Below are 16,643 nucleotides of genomic sequence, written 5' to 3'. Positions count from 1 at the left end.
CTGGCAAAACTGACTCAACTCACGCCCGACCCGACACTAGAACTGAGGACTTGAGCATGAATCGAAATACGAATGAATTTGACTGACCCAAATAATCATTATCATAAAAAAATTGATGATCACGTTGAAATCGCACATGGCCCTGGTCCGCGCCAACCGAGGAGAGAGTTTCCACTCTATAAGTCCAAAGAGGTTTCATCTCAAAACCAATTGACAATAAGTGGTAGCCCCTTGGGTTATAAGTTAAATCACTCTTCTCTATTTCTCCGATGTGGGAGACCTATATGTGATTCTCACAGATCATAAACCCCAAAACTACCCGACCAAACCCTATATGGCCCAAATTTTAGCAAACCCAAAATAACCAAACCCGAGTTAATCCAATTCGATTAACCTGTTTGGAGTTAAGGCCTTATGCTAACAAATAATCAAATAATCCCTCTTTATCAATTTGGCACATGTTATTTACAAGGGGTTAAGGCCTAGGGGCATCATTGTTCACAAAATCACAAGTCACAAACTCTTGAGAACTTCTTTCTCACAATTTGGGCTAACTCACAACACTTCGACGGCTCGACGCACATACAAATCACAGGCCTAGTTTTTAGTGACCCATATCACATACATTCACGAGTTAGGCCCAAATCAAAACCAGATTAAGGAGCTTCTGTTGTACAAAAAGTAGTGTACTCTTAACATATCACGAGTATGCGCTCTCATGACTTTACTAACTAAGGTTTCTTTGAATCCAGAGCAATTATTGACTCATGAACTACAGTTTATATCAGGAGTCGTCATGATAATGTTGTTGTCGAGAGAAATGAAGCGATTTCTTGTTTATACAGAATTTACACAAAAAAATTACAAAGAGAAAGACAATGAGATGATATGAGATTAACAATATAGTGTGGAAAATACATAAACAATTACTTAGAAGATTTCTAATGACGTCGGTTCTACATTAACTAAGCTCAGAAAGAAGGCACAATGCCATAACCACAGTCAGACATAAATCCATTAGGATACGTCTGATCTACCTCCGCTTCAACATTAGTTCTCTTAGCGAACCGGCCTTTAATCCGAGGCCTGGTTTCAGCGTACGCCTTTCTTGAAGCATAACGTATTGTCTTCTCAAACTTTCTGTTCTTCTTCTTTTCTCTGTATCTCATCACCCTAGCCTCCCTGTCGAGCGGAGATAGTTGGGTTGGGACTTGCATAGGCGGGTTTGAAAATAAGTCGATTGTACCCTTTGGTGGCCTTGTATGCGACATGGAGATTTCGCTCACTGTTGATGATTCCGGTACTACTCCTACATCCAGTGATGAAACTGATACCTGAGGTTGTCAAATTTACACTAATTAGTCATGACTCATGAATCGGTATATGAAAAGTGAAAATGTTACGAAGAAAGACGGAAGAAAAGACTTACAGAATGAGCGAGCGAAGCGTTGTAATTGTAGGCAGGTTTGGAATCACATTCCATCCCAAATAAAAAATTCTGATAATGAATCTGGTTTTGAACAGGCACCACACTGTCACCTCCACAATTCTTCTCAGTAACGCTTAATTCCGGCTTCTGCTTATCAAACTGCTCACAGTAATGATTATCCCCATTCGTATTATACTCGAAAAGGTCCAAATACTCGTCTACCTCAGTATTATTATTGTTGTTGTTGTTGTGGTTGTGGTTGTGAGTGCTGGTTTTGCCTGATGCAGGCTGGTTCAGAAGCAGCCAAGAAGCGGCCTCATCCTCGTCAGCCTCATCAGTCGTCTCATCGCCCAAGTAATCATCCCCGGACATGATGCCACTAGGGTCATGTCCGTAAATTGGGACCCTGTGGTGGCGGCGAGCAAGAGGGTTAGCTGAATGGATATCAGCATCACAGGTAGCACAGAGTGATGCAGCATCCGCCTTACAGAAAAAGGCGGCTGGCGCTCTATCACACGCCTCACACATCCAAACTCCTCCATGATTTGATACTTCCTGCTTCAACATCTGTCTGTTTTTTTAAACTGCTGAAATTCTGACAGTTTTTCTGACTTTCTGACAGTTTCTGTACTGTCTGATGATTGTTGTTGGTGTTTTAGTTTTTCTGATTTTGTGTTAGGATTTCTGAGTTATATGTAAGGAATCCAAGTGGGATGGAATAATCCTGCAGACGACACGTGGCGAAGGGGTAGTGGGTTAAGAAAGTCTAGCTAGCTTCTTCTTGTGGCTCTCAATGCTTGAATGAGAGGTTCTTTCATAGGGAGGACCACCCCACCTCACATAAGGCCTTGGAAGTATATGATACATGTTGGACCACAATAATAATCTCGGTTTAGGTCACGTTCACGTTCACTGTATCGACTGTCATGCCATAAAATACGGTAAAATACTAAAATCCCGTATAAAACAAACATATTTCAGTGTCACGGTCTAGATTTAATATACACGTATATTTTCGATTTTGGACCCTAAGGAGTATGGGCAGAAAAGATGCCCTGAGAAATCTGGCGTACTGACATTTTTCTGACTCGTGAACTCCACGTGGTATTGTTTTAAGGTTTTCTGTCAGTTGCAGTTGCAGTTGCAGGTAATTGTGTTGCTCTAAATAGAAGTTGATAGTTGCACTAATTTTAAGCATTCAAACTGTCCCAGTTTACATATACTGCAATTCATATGATACAGAGTTTGATAAATAAATTGCATTGTTTTAAGACTTTGCTAATCCCTTGTTCAGTTTACGGTTTCAAAAACGTTTACAATTCAGTGTTGGAGCTAGGGGGCTAGTAGGGCGCTCGCAGATGGAAATTTCAAAGTTTTTAGTTAAAAATTTCAACTTTTTTTCGACTTTTCTTGAAATTTTTCGCCCATGCTCAAGTTTGATTCCTGGCTCCGTCATTGTTTACCACACCGATTTGAAACCAATTTATCAACATTTTAGATATACATCGACTGCATTTACTACAATCTGAGGCGATATTGACTGCGACAACCAATATCGCAATCATGACCTAAGCCGAGATTTAACACTATGGTCATGATACAAAGTATGTTTAGTTTAGGACCCGAGTTAAACACACCACCTCCACCACCACCACCACCAACAACAACAACAACGGAAAAGGATCCTCTCCATTACCTTTTGGTCCATTTCTCTTCACAAGGATTATTCTATTATATACTCCTCCCGTCGATTTGTTGTCGCTTTTTGGTGTTGCACAAAGACCAAGGATAGGGGAGAGAGGCAATTACTAAAATAATGTGGAACAAATTGAGTGTGAATGATCAAATTGCTCATTAAGTTCATTCTTAAAATAGAAAGGACAACAATTGACTGAGACACCCAAAAATGGAAAAGGACAACAAATGACCGGGACAGATGGAGTATTTCACTCTCACCCATTTACCTTTTCTTCCTCAAATAAATTTACAACCATCCGATCGGCCCCAGAGTTAATCCGGACCATTAAGAAGTAATGGACCTCCGGAGGATCCTTACTCAACAACAACAACATTATCTCAGTACCTCAATGGCTCCCGCAAATTGCGGGATAACCCGAGTTAGACATATGAAATAAAATATCAGGGTCGACCATAGTATTATTTGATCAATGATTTAAATGTAGGAGCATGAAATAAGAAACTCTTGGTGAACAATGAAAGTATGACTTTAAAGACATAATGATAAGAAAACATGTAAAAGTTGTTGTTGACAGTTGAAGTACAGTTGGAGAATTACTTGGAGGAGAGAAAGCTAGAAGAAGCTGATATTATGATGCTGCCATGCTGGTAAGACCCAAAAAAGATTAGGATGCATTCTCACCACATAATACTTCATACCTCTTGGGCCTTGGACCGACCTCCATGCCCTATCAATTCCGTATCTGATCGCTTCTTCTATCAACAGTACGCCATCGCTGTCGGTCGCTTTCGTCAAAGTTTGTTTTTGCATTTACTTTTATTCTCAACTAGTCGGGTGCACCGCGTGATCCGGACTGTTGTATGCTGTACCCGATAGAATGTGGAAATGGTAAGCCAGAGTCGGCCGAATTTGGCTCGAGGCTAAACAAATTACTGATTCGTCTCAACTCTACTAGACCGAGTTTGGCATGAGATGCCTGTCAGGTAATTTTGACGTGGCTCTGTAAAACGGATCCATATCACAGGAAAATTATAACCGTTCTACAATATACTTGTGTAGGCGCGCCTCACACAAGTATTTGTTACGACCAAAAGTGCATCACAAAAGGGTAGACTTGGCAAAGTGGACTCGACCCGACCTAAATAACTCGATCCGACACCCAAACTTAGGACCGAGCATGACCCATAACCCAAATTGACCCGAACAACTATGACCCGACCCAAATGTTATTCCTTAAGTAACTTGATGATAATACTCGAAAATAACCCGACCAGACCGGAATCTTACAAACCCGAAAAAAACCTGATCCGAACTAAGCCTAACCCGTCCCATTTGCCAGGTCTACAAAAGAGGCTACAACTTGAAGTTTAGACCACAAGTTACTGTGGATAAGGTTTGTAATCTCCTTGATTATTTTGTTTCCTTTGGAAAATCAAAGTTAAATCATAGTTGTCTTTTTTCCCTGTTGGAAGCCCCTGTCAAATGAAAGGGCATTTTGAAGATAACGATCAGATCACTGTCATTGGTTTGATTCCTCTACCCGAGATTCGTCGACTCATTGTTATCTTCAATCAGTTGGTCTTATGTAAAACCGTTGTATGGTAAAATTAGAACTACTCGTATTATTTTCGTCATTATACAAGCTACAGTACATACATAACACGGTTTGGGAATGAAAACGCTGTACACCGTACAATGATCTTATTATTCGACTTAGTTTTCCCCGTTCTTTCTTTTAGAATACCAGGGTTTAAAGTACATACAAATCTTAACATGTTTATAGGAGAAAAAAAAATGTGATTACAGTGACTGAACTGTATTATTGAATGTGGAACAAAAACTGTGAAAAATTCAAAGCAATAAAATTTGACTTAGGATAACAAGGAATAACATACCAGAAGTGAAGATGAGCTACACTACAAATTTTTCGACGGTGTTACAGCTGAACAGATTAATCAGCTCCACTAGTAAAGAAATGAAGATGAGCTAAACTGTTAATTTTTTGGGGAAAATTGATGCAAAATTTCGATAAATGTAACCTAAGCAGCAACAGGAGCAAGCTTTGGCTCGGCAGGTTTTTCAGTCTTCATGCTAGAAAAGATACTGAGAACATCAGCATGGTTCCGAATGTACTTGGGGCATTTGGCAAGCAGGTCTTGGGCTTGTTTGTGTCTTCCTTCCTTGGAATAGGCCTCAAATACCCGGATAAAGATATTATTGGAAGGGTACTTCTTCACGGTCATTGCCTTGAAAAATTTCATGGCCTCATCCGGAGTTCCTTTCTTCCCAATATATGCAATGAATGGTACCACGAAAGGAGGAAAACCATGTTTCTTCATCAAACCAAGTAAGGGCAAGGCATCTTGGAAGCCTCGCTGACCAAGAAGCTTGGTGATCAGTGACTTGTATGTATCATGCCATGGTTCAAAATTCAATTTCTTGTTAACAAGGTCTGTGAGCATTTTGCATGCTTCAGCAGCTCTGTACCTATCGCAGTATGAATTCACGATCATATCAAGAGAATATCCTACATGACAAATTCCCTGCTTTTCGATCATCTTCTCCAAACAATCTCTAGCCTTGTCAAAATCGCCAGCTACGCAATGCCCTTCAATCAATGAAGACCATGTCTTGTAATCCGGGGCCAAGCCATGACCCTCGAGGTTCTCCATATACTCATCTGCTTCGTCTTTCAGATTAGAACTGCTGAGATCATAAGCAACCCTAGCTTTCATAGACCCACTAGGCGCAAACCCAGCTTCGACCATAGCATCCAAAACCTTCTTACACTCCTTCATCCTCCCAACACTAGTCAACGATTTGAGCACAGAATCCAACATAGCATCTTGCAAAGCAAAACCCTTCCCTGTAAACGCCTTCACAACTCTAGAAAACAATTCCATGTCAAGTTCCTTAGCCGTAGCAAGTTTCCGTAATACAAAGGTACAATCTTGCCGGGAAGGCTTATTCGCCTCATCCATCACAAACTCAAATAAACCAACAGCATCCTTCATCATTTTTCTATCAATAAACCGTCCCAACACCTTAATATAAGTCCTCTTCTCCAACTTAAACCCAGCATTCCTCATATCCCTAAGAACATTCCAAAACCTATCAACACAATCCTCTCTACCCAAAACAATCGCCATCGTATTATAGGTCACCCGATCATGCTTAAACAACCCACTCTCCTCCAACCACCTAAAAAAAATCAACCCCTTGTTCGGCTCAAACGCAAGCTTCTCCAACACCATCTTAACCAACTCAGACGAATACTCGATACCCAATCCCTTCAAATCCTTCTCAACACTCTCATCCCAAACATCCCTCACTACAATCCTTCTAAGCCTAGAACTAACCGTTTCAACCGACGCATCCTTCACAAACAACCCTTTCATTTTCTCCACATCACCCACCAATCCATCCTTCTCAAATCTCTCTAAAACACAATCATAAGCACCTCTTTTAATCCCAAAACCCTTTTTCCTCATCGAATCGAACAAATCCCAAAATTCCTTAACAAACCCATTTCTACCATAAATCCCTAGCATCAAATTATAAAAATTTGAATCTAAAACAACATCTTTTCCATCAATCTTAGAAACCCAATTAAATAACTTAATCCCGGTATCGGGTTCCGATCCCAGATGTTTAAGCACTTCATTGATTAAATCAATACTAACAACAACATTATTATCATCTAATTCTTTCTTAATTTCATCATGATTCAATTGTTTTGAGAAAATATCAATTACAAGTGACGTTTCAGGGGATTTACCAGTGTTTGTTGGTGAATCAGATGAATCAGATGAATAAAAGCGGCGAAAATTAGGGGTAAAAGTTGAGTAATTTAGGGTTGAAGATGAAGAAACAAGAGGAACAGTAGCAGTAGCAGTAGAAGAAGGAGTAACCTGGTGAAGGAAAAGGGGACGAGAAAATCTGGGGGTTGAGAGCAGATTGTGACGGAGAAGAAGACGCCATTGATTCCTCATTTGTTGAAGCTTTGATGTAAAGATTTGAGCTTTTTTGTGGTAAAACTGGTTGGAGAAGAGAGAGAAGAGAAGAGTGTGTAGGGTTTTGGGGAGATTTAGGAGTGAGTAAGTGAAGTATACTTGATTTGAGTAATTGGATCCATAAAATGTTGTAAAGTGAGATGGTTAATTAACCCTGCCTGCCAAAGGTCGTCGACAATTTACTAATTATCGTCGACAATTTTAATGAACTTCCAAAATTATCCCTCCCTCACACCCCCCCTTATATTTTTTCCGTCTTGTTTTGTTTTCGTAAAAAAATAATTAATAATTACTAATAAACCCCGTTCGGGGATAGTTCGTTTTATTTTAATTTTTTAATTTATTGAAACTTATTTTAATTAGCGATTATCGATCCACGCACCCAAAAGTAATTTGAGACGGAAATTAATAATTTTTTAAAAAAATAAAAAATTGTTGAAAAAAGGCCTGGATGAAGAAATTTTTCGTCCGGACAAAGAAATTTTTCGTCCAGACCCAGGTCCAGACGGAAAATATTTTCGTCCGGAAAAAAAAAAAAATTAAAATTAAAAAAAAATTAAAAAAAAAAAATTTAAAGAAAAAAAAAAAAATTCCGGACGAAAATATTTTTCGTCTGGACCTGGGTCTGGACGAAAATATTTTCCGTCTGGACCTGGGTCTGGACGAAAAATATTTGTCTGGACCATGGTCTGGATGAAAATTTTCTTTGTCCGGACCTTGGTCTGGACGAAAATGTTTTTCGTCCGGAATTTTTTTTTTTTTTTTTTTTTTTTTTTGAAAAAAATAAATCATTTTCTGACTTAGATTAATTTTTTGGTGCGGTAATCGATAATCGCTAAGTTCTCGTTCATGTTGTTAATTACAAATCCCGCTTTTTTTTTTTTTTTTTTGAAAAACCGTCTTTTTTTTTGTTTGAAAGATTTTAGTGAGATGTTAGTGAGACGGAAATTGACTTGTGTTTTAGTGAGACGGAAATTGCATTTTAGTGAGACGGAAATGGAGTTATGTTATGGAGGGCAAACTTGGAAATTTACATTAATTGTCGACGATAATTAGTAAATTGTCGACGACGTATAGCAGGACCCAAACAAATTGTAGCCCAACTCTAGGGGTGACCCATATAGCCCATTCAATGATAAAAAGTGTCGAATTTTGACCCGTCCACTTTTTATCAGGTGCGTATTGGGTAAACATCGGATATACATAAACTCATACTTCATGACTAGTAGCACAAAATCTCATTATAGACGGCACATATCCGTCTATAACTAAAGACGGGCCAAATACAATACCACATTCTTAATACGACAAAAAAAAAGTGGGGTGGTGGGGGCCAAACATGTCACCGCTTTCAAGCTATTTGACCCGTCTTTAGCTATAGACGAATATATCCGTCTATAGCAAGACTAGCGGTAGCCGGTAGTACATGATATGAGTAACTTGCAAGTTGCAAATGATGTACTCCGTATATTAAGTCGGTGACTTATTTTTACAAGGGTGACATAGTTCGACCTCAAGTTGCAAATGATGTATTCCGTATATTAAGTCCAATTGGTCTCCCTTGTGACGGGTTACCATTTGTGACGGATATTTTGTGAGATAAAATGGTAACAAAATGGGTTAGTGGAGAAAGGGGACCACATGAATAGTGTTGCAGAGAGAGAAAAAGTGGGTACTTTATGAGGTAAAATGGTACCCGTCTCTTGTTTGTGACGGACAGTGTCCGTCACAAACAAGAATTTGTGTATTAAGTCAGTGACTTATTTGAGATTCATGAGTTATTTTTACAAGGGTGACATACTTGCTACCCAAAATTTAAAAAAATAGTTAAAATTATCGTTTTATGCTACTCGAAAATCATTGAATTAGCAAAGATATTAAACGACAAGAAGAAAGTTAGTTATTGATTTCATTTCTGGCTCTGCCCATGGAATCGCAACATGTCGTTGCACAGAATAAAGAAGTCTAAAATCAGTAAACAATAAACATAGCCAGTCAAGCACCATAGAGAAACTTGTTACAGTAAAATGGATCTGTATTCTATGATGAGTTTCTGCCTAAAACAGTAGTATACATTAGGGTCTGGGATAATGAAACAGTGTAGCAGATGTTGAGCAAACCACATGGACACCAGAATGCTCTCCTGAGTACTGAGTAGTAATCTAAAGGCTCTAATGAATACTTTTATCTTGTTTGCAGAAACTTTTCAATTTAATGGATGGTGTCGAATAGTTGCCGGATAATATCGAGGAAGCAATCACAGCATTGGCAGCCTCAGTGTAATGAACGCCGTCCCAGGAAACAGAATGAGACGGGTCACTGCAAGCACTTGCTGTTGGTTCACCACAAGTCTTCTTGTCGACGTAGTTATATGGAGGCCCTCCTGTGCCGCAGCATGCCATAAGTGGCGTCTCAAACCCTGCATTTCATCAGACATATGTATATATACAATCTAACATTAAAGTTTGTCAATAATCGGAATGCCTCAGTATGATTAACTCACCATATTTGCCGGGGTTGGCAAAGAGATCATATTTAATCGCGTACATATCAGTAAGCACGACAGTAGCATTCTGGAGTTCGGATCCGAGTTTATCTGAGAGCCCTGTTAATCCCTTGTTGAATGCTTTTGTGGCATTGTTATACAGTGCCAGGCATCCCAACTCATCAAGTTCGCTATCCACCTTCTTCTGCAAGGCCAATTTTTGTGGCAAGCAGCCTATCGGCCCCATGTTGTACATCCAAAACTTTCTCGCACCCACTCCATAAAGCGCCTACACTTTTAATAGGCTGTTAACATAATTGGAATTGGACGAGACACTAATAGGCTTATGACAGGAGTAAATCAATTCAAATGACGAGCCTTTTTCACAAAGCCGGTGGCCTAAACGTTGGATACTAAGGTCATGTTATTGTTTTGATTCAGAAAAGGCGGCTAATACAATGCAAGAAGGAATCACCTTGATGCCAATTTCAATCCTGTTGATAATAGCCGGGATTTTATCAACAACTTGTTGGTAGCTTGAGTTGGAGACCAGAGCAAGATTAATGTCGTTCTGACCAATGTCAATCGAGTATACAGCATTTTTGAACTCCTTTTCGCTTATCCTTGATCCCTTCCCTGTAACATTGAGTATAGCGGTTAACCAATGTACATGCATTTATAGGTAGACAAATATGAACAAGGAAAGAACCTCGTGGTCTGAGCTCTCTGGTTCGGTTCTGGAAATGACCAAACTGTCCCGCCTGAACTGATATCGAGAAGGGAACCCATAGAGTAACTTCTGTATAGGCACCCGCCACAGCAAAGTTCACACCATGCCTATAATCGGAACCCGAAGATTCTAGGTATGGACTTAGAAGATCTATCTTCAAACTCTGGCCTACAAATTAGATGGTTAGTACATAAACCCTACGACATATCAATAATGGCGTAATATAAGCAAGGTACACACAAATGAAATCAATGTAGAGTCGTCCATTGCAGAAGCGACCAGTAGTCTTGTGGAAGAACTGCTGACCAGACGGTGGACCAAGGTAGAGTCCTAGTCCAGCCATTAAAGCACCTGTATCCGAGTTTGAGTCACCGAAATTGAAAAGTACACATTTTGAGTGAGCCAAAGTGAATGCAGGAAGTAGAAAGACTACTAACAGTAACTCGAAAACGAGCACAGGCCTTGCACATTTTTCACCCATTTCTTGTTTCTACCAATTACACCATTAGCAATATTCAGTACTTAAAACTTTTAAGTCAACCTTGACTATATGATAATTAATCAGACAAATCTAGAGATTAAGAAGGGGTTTAATCCTGATCCTAGATGCACATGCCCAAGTGGCCAACCATGCTGTTTCTAACATCTTGAGTACTCCCTCCGTCCCAATCATTTGTTTACCTTTAATTAAAATACCCCCCGCAAAGAATATAAAAGCTAAACAAATGATTGAGACGGAGGGAGTTTAATATCAATAATGTACACTTGCATAAAATTTCTGCATTTAAAATGGCCATTGTTGAGCAAATTGATTGACTTTACCTAGTTTTACACAACCAAGTTGACATTGGAGCTTGGACAGTATGTGTATATATATAGTTTATGCTGCAGCTATCAGCTTAACTGAAGGTAATGCAAGCATACAGCACATGGAGCATTTAATTAAGCACAGACCTTAACATTTCGACAAAGACCGATAAAAAAAGGCGAGGCACCACCAGAAACGGTATTGAGTCTCAATACCACCCTCTCACATATATCATGTACAATCGACATAAGTTGTATCGAGACTTGGCATCACCTCGCGCCACCATGTCATTAACATGCTAGGAAAACGGGCCCGAAGCCCAAACAAGAGTCTAATATCAAACTTGGATCCTGAAACCCACCAAGATTTGGGCTTTTAGTTTACTCATGAACACTCTACCAAGTGGCAAGTACCAACAACACATTAATCCATTTGGGTCTCCTCATTATTACATTTATTGTTCATTAATGGTTGGCTAATAATTTCCTGAATTTAATTAATGATTCAAATAAATAGAAATAAGTAGCTGAGCTTGAACATTTAAAAATAATAATACTCAAATACCTACCCATCATAAAATAATGTACCAAGTAGAAATTAGTACACATCATGTGATGAACAGCAGTAAAATAACAATTAAATGTTTAAAATAAAGTGTAGTAGTTGAGAAGTTGATGAAAATTCAATAGAGCTCAGAATGAACAGTTAGCAAACAAAAGATCCTGCATTAGTAACAAATTCTGATTCAAATTTGTCATGTATTGTTCATGACATTTCAATTTTAAACAAAGAAAATATTGGCGGTTTTTCCAGGTTTCCATGTGTCTCGCTTAACTTTTAGGGTGTGTTTGGATTGAGTGATTTGGAGGGAAAAGAAAGGGAGGGAGAGTAGGGTATTTAAAATCCCTTATTTGGATAGCAAATGAGGGTGGAGGGAAATGGAGGGGGAGAGATTTGGAGGGATCCAATTTCCCTCCTCCAAGCCTAATCAAAATCTCTCCACAATAGGCAAGATTTGGAGGGAAATTGTATCCAAACACCCACACTTCATTCACCCTCCCCTTCCCTTCTCTCCCTTTCCCTTCCCTCATTCCCCCTCTCCTTCCTTTCCCTCCACTTTTGCTATCCAAACACACCCTTAGTCTTTTATGCCGTATAAAGATCTTATGAAGAACTAAGAAAAAAGTCTTAGTTCCTCAAGCCGGTATATTTTTTCTTGTGTAAATGGCACCACAAGACAAGTATACATGTGACGAGACTGGAATCATTTTATGAGTATCACTTCTGATTACTTTATCGGCTAAACTATATCACATTTATATAATATCTATGAATGTGAATTAGTAGACATTGTTATCCATTTATTCCACAAAGACTTATACTAGTGCTTCCAATAATTAAGACAAGAACAGTGTGACTTAATGCTTTAGGAAGAAGATGTTAAGCAGTAAAAGCCATATAAAGTAAGGACAAAAATAGTAAACTGAGTGCTTTTTGCCTTTTTGACCTTGTTCTCATTGGATTTTCACAAATTTTAGGCATGCAAGTTATTTTATTCCATCAATCATGCTAAAGTTACCTCTTCTAATTGTACTCTTGATGATTATGTTTTTGCCATATTCAGAAAACAATCAATTGAATTGGTTTTTACAGTATCCATTGTCATATACACACATTCCGATCAACACAAATTCTTGTTTAAGACAGACATATCCTTCTTACTTAACATAAAACGAGTCGGAATAGGATAAACGAGACAAAAATAGAATACCTAAGGACCACCAAAAAGTTTTTCTCATTTACGCATGAAGTGAGGGCTATTTAACTCGTTTTAATCTTAAGACGGATAATACCCGTCTTAATCACCAAAGAAAGTTGACATAACAACACAGATTCACGAGTAAAAAAAAGCATGTGACTAATGAGAGCCATGAGCTGTAAAGCCTTGATTGAAGTACATGAACATATGAATATATGCTCTCTTTATATGATGGCATTTTTCTTTTAGGACCAAATAAATAAATATAGTGCTTCTTGCTATAGACATACTCCATTGATTTGATTCTATGCTGGCTCCATGATTACGATCTACAGCCAAATGCAACTAATAATTTTCGAGAAAACCATTTAACTATTTCGGTGCATTAGACATGCTCATTCATACGAATAAACTTATCATATGAATATATGAAATTACGATAATAAGGTTGTCTGAAAACAACATACTAATACTAGCATTCGCTGCATATGCTGCATATGCTCATTTCAGTTGCCCTGACTGAGATCCTAAATCGGTGCAATGGGCAACAAGACGCAATGAGACAATTTCCGACAGTCATATCACCGTGCCTTGACACCTAAAATGGTCGATGCCTATCCCCCTCTTTCTTCTAGCATTCACCAGGAAACTCCAAGATGGTTTAATTGAGTCACATACACAAAAGGTGTCGAATTTCATACAGTTGACGACTATGATGCTGAAAACTCACAAATGATACACTCGATAGTACCAAGATCATTGGATATTCAATTTGGTAAAAAGTGTTACAGACTATACAACAGCTCACACAGCTCAATTGTGGATCCTTAGGTTTAGGATTTTCCACTTCTTGTCGAAAACAAAGCTAAATCTATCATGATCTCAATGAACATGTTGTCTTAAGTGAAAATGAACAAATAACAGCTTATGAAAACACAAACAATTCAACAGCAAATAATCTACAGAACATACATGAGCGGTTGAGCCTGTATAAAATTAAGAGCTTACTCTTTTACGCTTCCCTCCAAACATCGCTTGAGATTGAAGTCTCGACTTTCCATGACTCGGCCAAGAAAGCATATCCAGTATCAGTTCACTGACCCATCTGTGATCTTTTATGTTCCAATATACTCTTCCGAAGTTGAACAAGACTTCCACCACCATCGCCTAAGCGAGAACTTGATATAGTCCTGCCCTTATCACCATATCTTTCACTCAGAATCCGTGAAGTATTACCACGATCAACCTCATCCTCGGCTCCATACTCGGAATCCAAATCCGGCTCAGCCATCAAATCCATCAAATTATTCCTAAACCCCAAATCCGAATAAACCCTTCTCGGATTCTTCAAAGGCAATGCAAACTTCCCACCAACATCATCTAAATTCCCACATTCAAACCCTCTCAACCGCGAACTCAAATTCCCATTTCCCAACCCAACAGGATGCCCAACATTCTCAACCATCAAACAAGGATTAGTCAACCCATTCCAAGAATGCAAAGGCACCAACTTACTCAACCTATCAAGAGCCTCAACAACTTCCATCATTGATGGCCTCCTCTCCTTATTACTCCTCACACATTTCGCCGCAATAATAGCCAATTGCTTCCTCACCATAGGATCCTTAGGAGGAGCAATCCTAGGATCATATATCCCTAAAAGTTTCCCTTTTCTAACCAAAGGAATAGCCCAATCCACAATAGAAGGTGGAGAAAACCCGATATCAATCGCTTTCCTACCACTTATTATCTCCAACAACAAAATCCCAAAACTAAAGACATCAGTTTTAGTACTCAAATTATCAGGAGTCACATAACCAGGGTCTAGATATCCAATTGTACCCGCCGGAGGCGTAGACAAAAGCTTAAAATCACCCACATTGCATCTCAATGCAAGACCAAAATCACCTAATCTAGCATTACAATGCTTATCAAGTAACACATTCGCCGATTTTATATCTCTATGAATTACAGGAGGGAATTGGGAATGAAGGGTTTCAACAGCTTTCGCAATTTGAAGTGCTAATCTAATCCTTCTACCCCAATTGGGTAATTTATTAAAATCGCTAATTTTATGCAAATTATCATATAAAGTACCATTACACATAAATTCAACAACAAGCAACCTATCATTTCTAACACCTTGATTATTATCATTAACATTAGAATTAGTATAACCAACTAAATTAACAAATCTAGGGCTTTTAATATGGGATAAAATGAGGATTTCATTATCAAATTCATCAGAATTTGATAAATTTGATGAATTTGATTGTTTTCTAGAGGGTTTTTTAACAGCAACAATTTGACCAGAAGGTAAAAGAGCTTTATAAACAAGTCCATGGCTTCCTCTACCAAGTAATTTTTGATCAGAAAAGTGATTAGTAGCTAATTCAAGATCATTATAATTAAAAGTTTGAATATTTTTGTGTTTTTCATGAGAATTTTTACTTGGGTTTTGTTTTTTTAATCTTGTAGGAGATGGGTTGTGTGAATTTGAGGTTTCTATGGATGATTGAGCTTTGCAAGAGAGATAGCCCATCAAGAACTAATCTTTTTGGGGGACACGATGTGGGATTTATGGATTTCGGAATTTTCAGGGGCGTAATAAGTAAAATAGAGGTGAGTCGGGTAATTTTTAGGGGCGTGATAAGTAAAATAGAGTCGAGATATCGGGTTTAGAGGTGAAGGAAGTTGTGGTTTTTGATGGGGGATTGTATAGAGGAAGATTTTGATGGAATGAAGTTTTTGGGTGGTGAGTTGTAGTGAAATAAAGGTTGGATTTTTATAATTTGGGTGGGAGAAAAGGGGAGTTTTTGTCTTTGAATTTTGGGGTTGGAGAAGTGGGGTATCCTTTAACAAATTGAGATCCCAAAATGTGCAGGTTTTGGTAGGAGCAATTATGTAATTGTCTCATTTCATTATTTTAAGGAAAAAGTTCATTATTAATTTCCTCAAAAAATTAAGCAAATTCCGATATGAAATCGGAAGAAACAATATTTACGAGAAATTGCATAAATCTACGTTGTCAGAATCGCGATTCGATCCAACGATTCTACGATTTTACGATCCAAAAATACTTGACCGATCCTGGATCCTACGATTTTATCATAGTTGTAGAATCTTACGATCCTATTAATTTGAAAATTTCTAGAGATGGGATCATAATACGATCCGATTCCATGATAAAAAAAAATTAATATATATTTTTATATAATGACACCGTAAAACCCAAATTTCGTGTAAGTTGTTCATATAATGATACTAAAATCATTAGTTATCAATATTTTATGAATAAATATTAATAAACAAGTGTTTTGATTTTCAATTATATGTTTTTACCAAATAAAAAATTATATTTAATGAGTTTGTAGAATCTTGCGATTCTACGATCCGATCTTACCCTCCCCATCGATCCAAAGTAGAATCCCGATCCTGACAACATTTTGCATTACCTTGCCTTTTGACTTCGCTAAAAGGCATTAACATAGGCATTAACACTTGTGTAAGGTAGTCTTATACAAGGGTACATCACCGTAAAACATATCATCGCGATAACTAGAATACTTTTAACATCTATAAGCCATGTTCTTTGTAAACGAGATTTGGTTTACATGATAATAGTGTAAAATTGTCTTAGAAAAGAGTACTCTAATCCGTTATTACTTATTGTTATACAAGATGACTAATTGACTACTACTCGGTATATAACTATATAAG

At 38.1% G+C, this 16,643-nt stretch overlaps 4 protein-coding genes across 4 annotated transcripts; all 4 read right to left on the bottom strand.

The window, feature by feature from the left end:
- Window positions 1-861: 861 nt before the first annotated feature.
- On the bottom strand, window positions 862-2,096 carry LOC141622513 (zinc finger protein CONSTANS-LIKE 2-like). The gene is made up of 2 exons (XM_074438551.1): window positions 1,430-2,096; window positions 862-1,334 (listed from the first exon to the last, which is right to left on the bottom strand). Exons 1-2 carry the CDS (start codon window positions 1,994-1,996, stop codon window positions 972-974), a joined length of 930 nt encoding a protein of 309 aa, XP_074294652.1. The 5' UTR covers window positions 1,997-2,096; the 3' UTR covers window positions 862-971.
- A 2,835-nt stretch (window positions 2,097-4,931) lies between these two features.
- LOC141622509 (pentatricopeptide repeat-containing protein At3g02490, mitochondrial-like) lies at window positions 4,932-7,260 on the bottom strand. The gene has a single exon (XM_074438548.1). The coding sequence runs from the start codon at window positions 7,118-7,120 to the stop codon at window positions 5,168-5,170; it is 1,953 nt and encodes a 650-aa protein (XP_074294649.1). The 5' UTR covers window positions 7,121-7,260; the 3' UTR covers window positions 4,932-5,167.
- Window positions 7,261-9,018: 1,758 nt separating this feature from the next.
- LOC141622505 (GDSL esterase/lipase LIP-4-like) lies at window positions 9,019-10,919 on the bottom strand. Its single transcript, XM_074438545.1, has 5 exons — window positions 10,597-10,919; window positions 10,336-10,524; window positions 10,102-10,262; window positions 9,645-9,915; window positions 9,019-9,560 (listed from the first exon to the last, which is right to left on the bottom strand). Exons 1-5 carry the CDS (start codon window positions 10,835-10,837, stop codon window positions 9,313-9,315), a joined length of 1,110 nt encoding a protein of 369 aa, XP_074294646.1. The 5' UTR covers window positions 10,838-10,919; the 3' UTR covers window positions 9,019-9,312.
- A 2,749-nt stretch (window positions 10,920-13,668) lies between these two features.
- Window positions 13,669-15,706, bottom strand: LOC141622504 (serine/threonine-protein kinase-like protein At3g51990). Its single transcript, XM_074438544.1, has one exon. It carries the CDS (start codon window positions 15,463-15,465, stop codon window positions 14,017-14,019), a length of 1,449 nt encoding a protein of 482 aa, XP_074294645.1. The 5' UTR covers window positions 15,466-15,706; the 3' UTR covers window positions 13,669-14,016.
- Window positions 15,707-16,643: the final 937 nt, after the last annotated feature.

This window comes from Silene latifolia, chromosome X (assembly GCF_048544455.1).
Source record: "Silene latifolia isolate original U9 population chromosome X, ASM4854445v1, whole genome shotgun sequence".
Classification (NCBI taxonomy): Eukaryota; Viridiplantae; Streptophyta; class Magnoliopsida; order Caryophyllales; family Caryophyllaceae; genus Silene; species Silene latifolia.
This window is presented reverse-complemented; position numbering and strand designations above follow the sequence as displayed.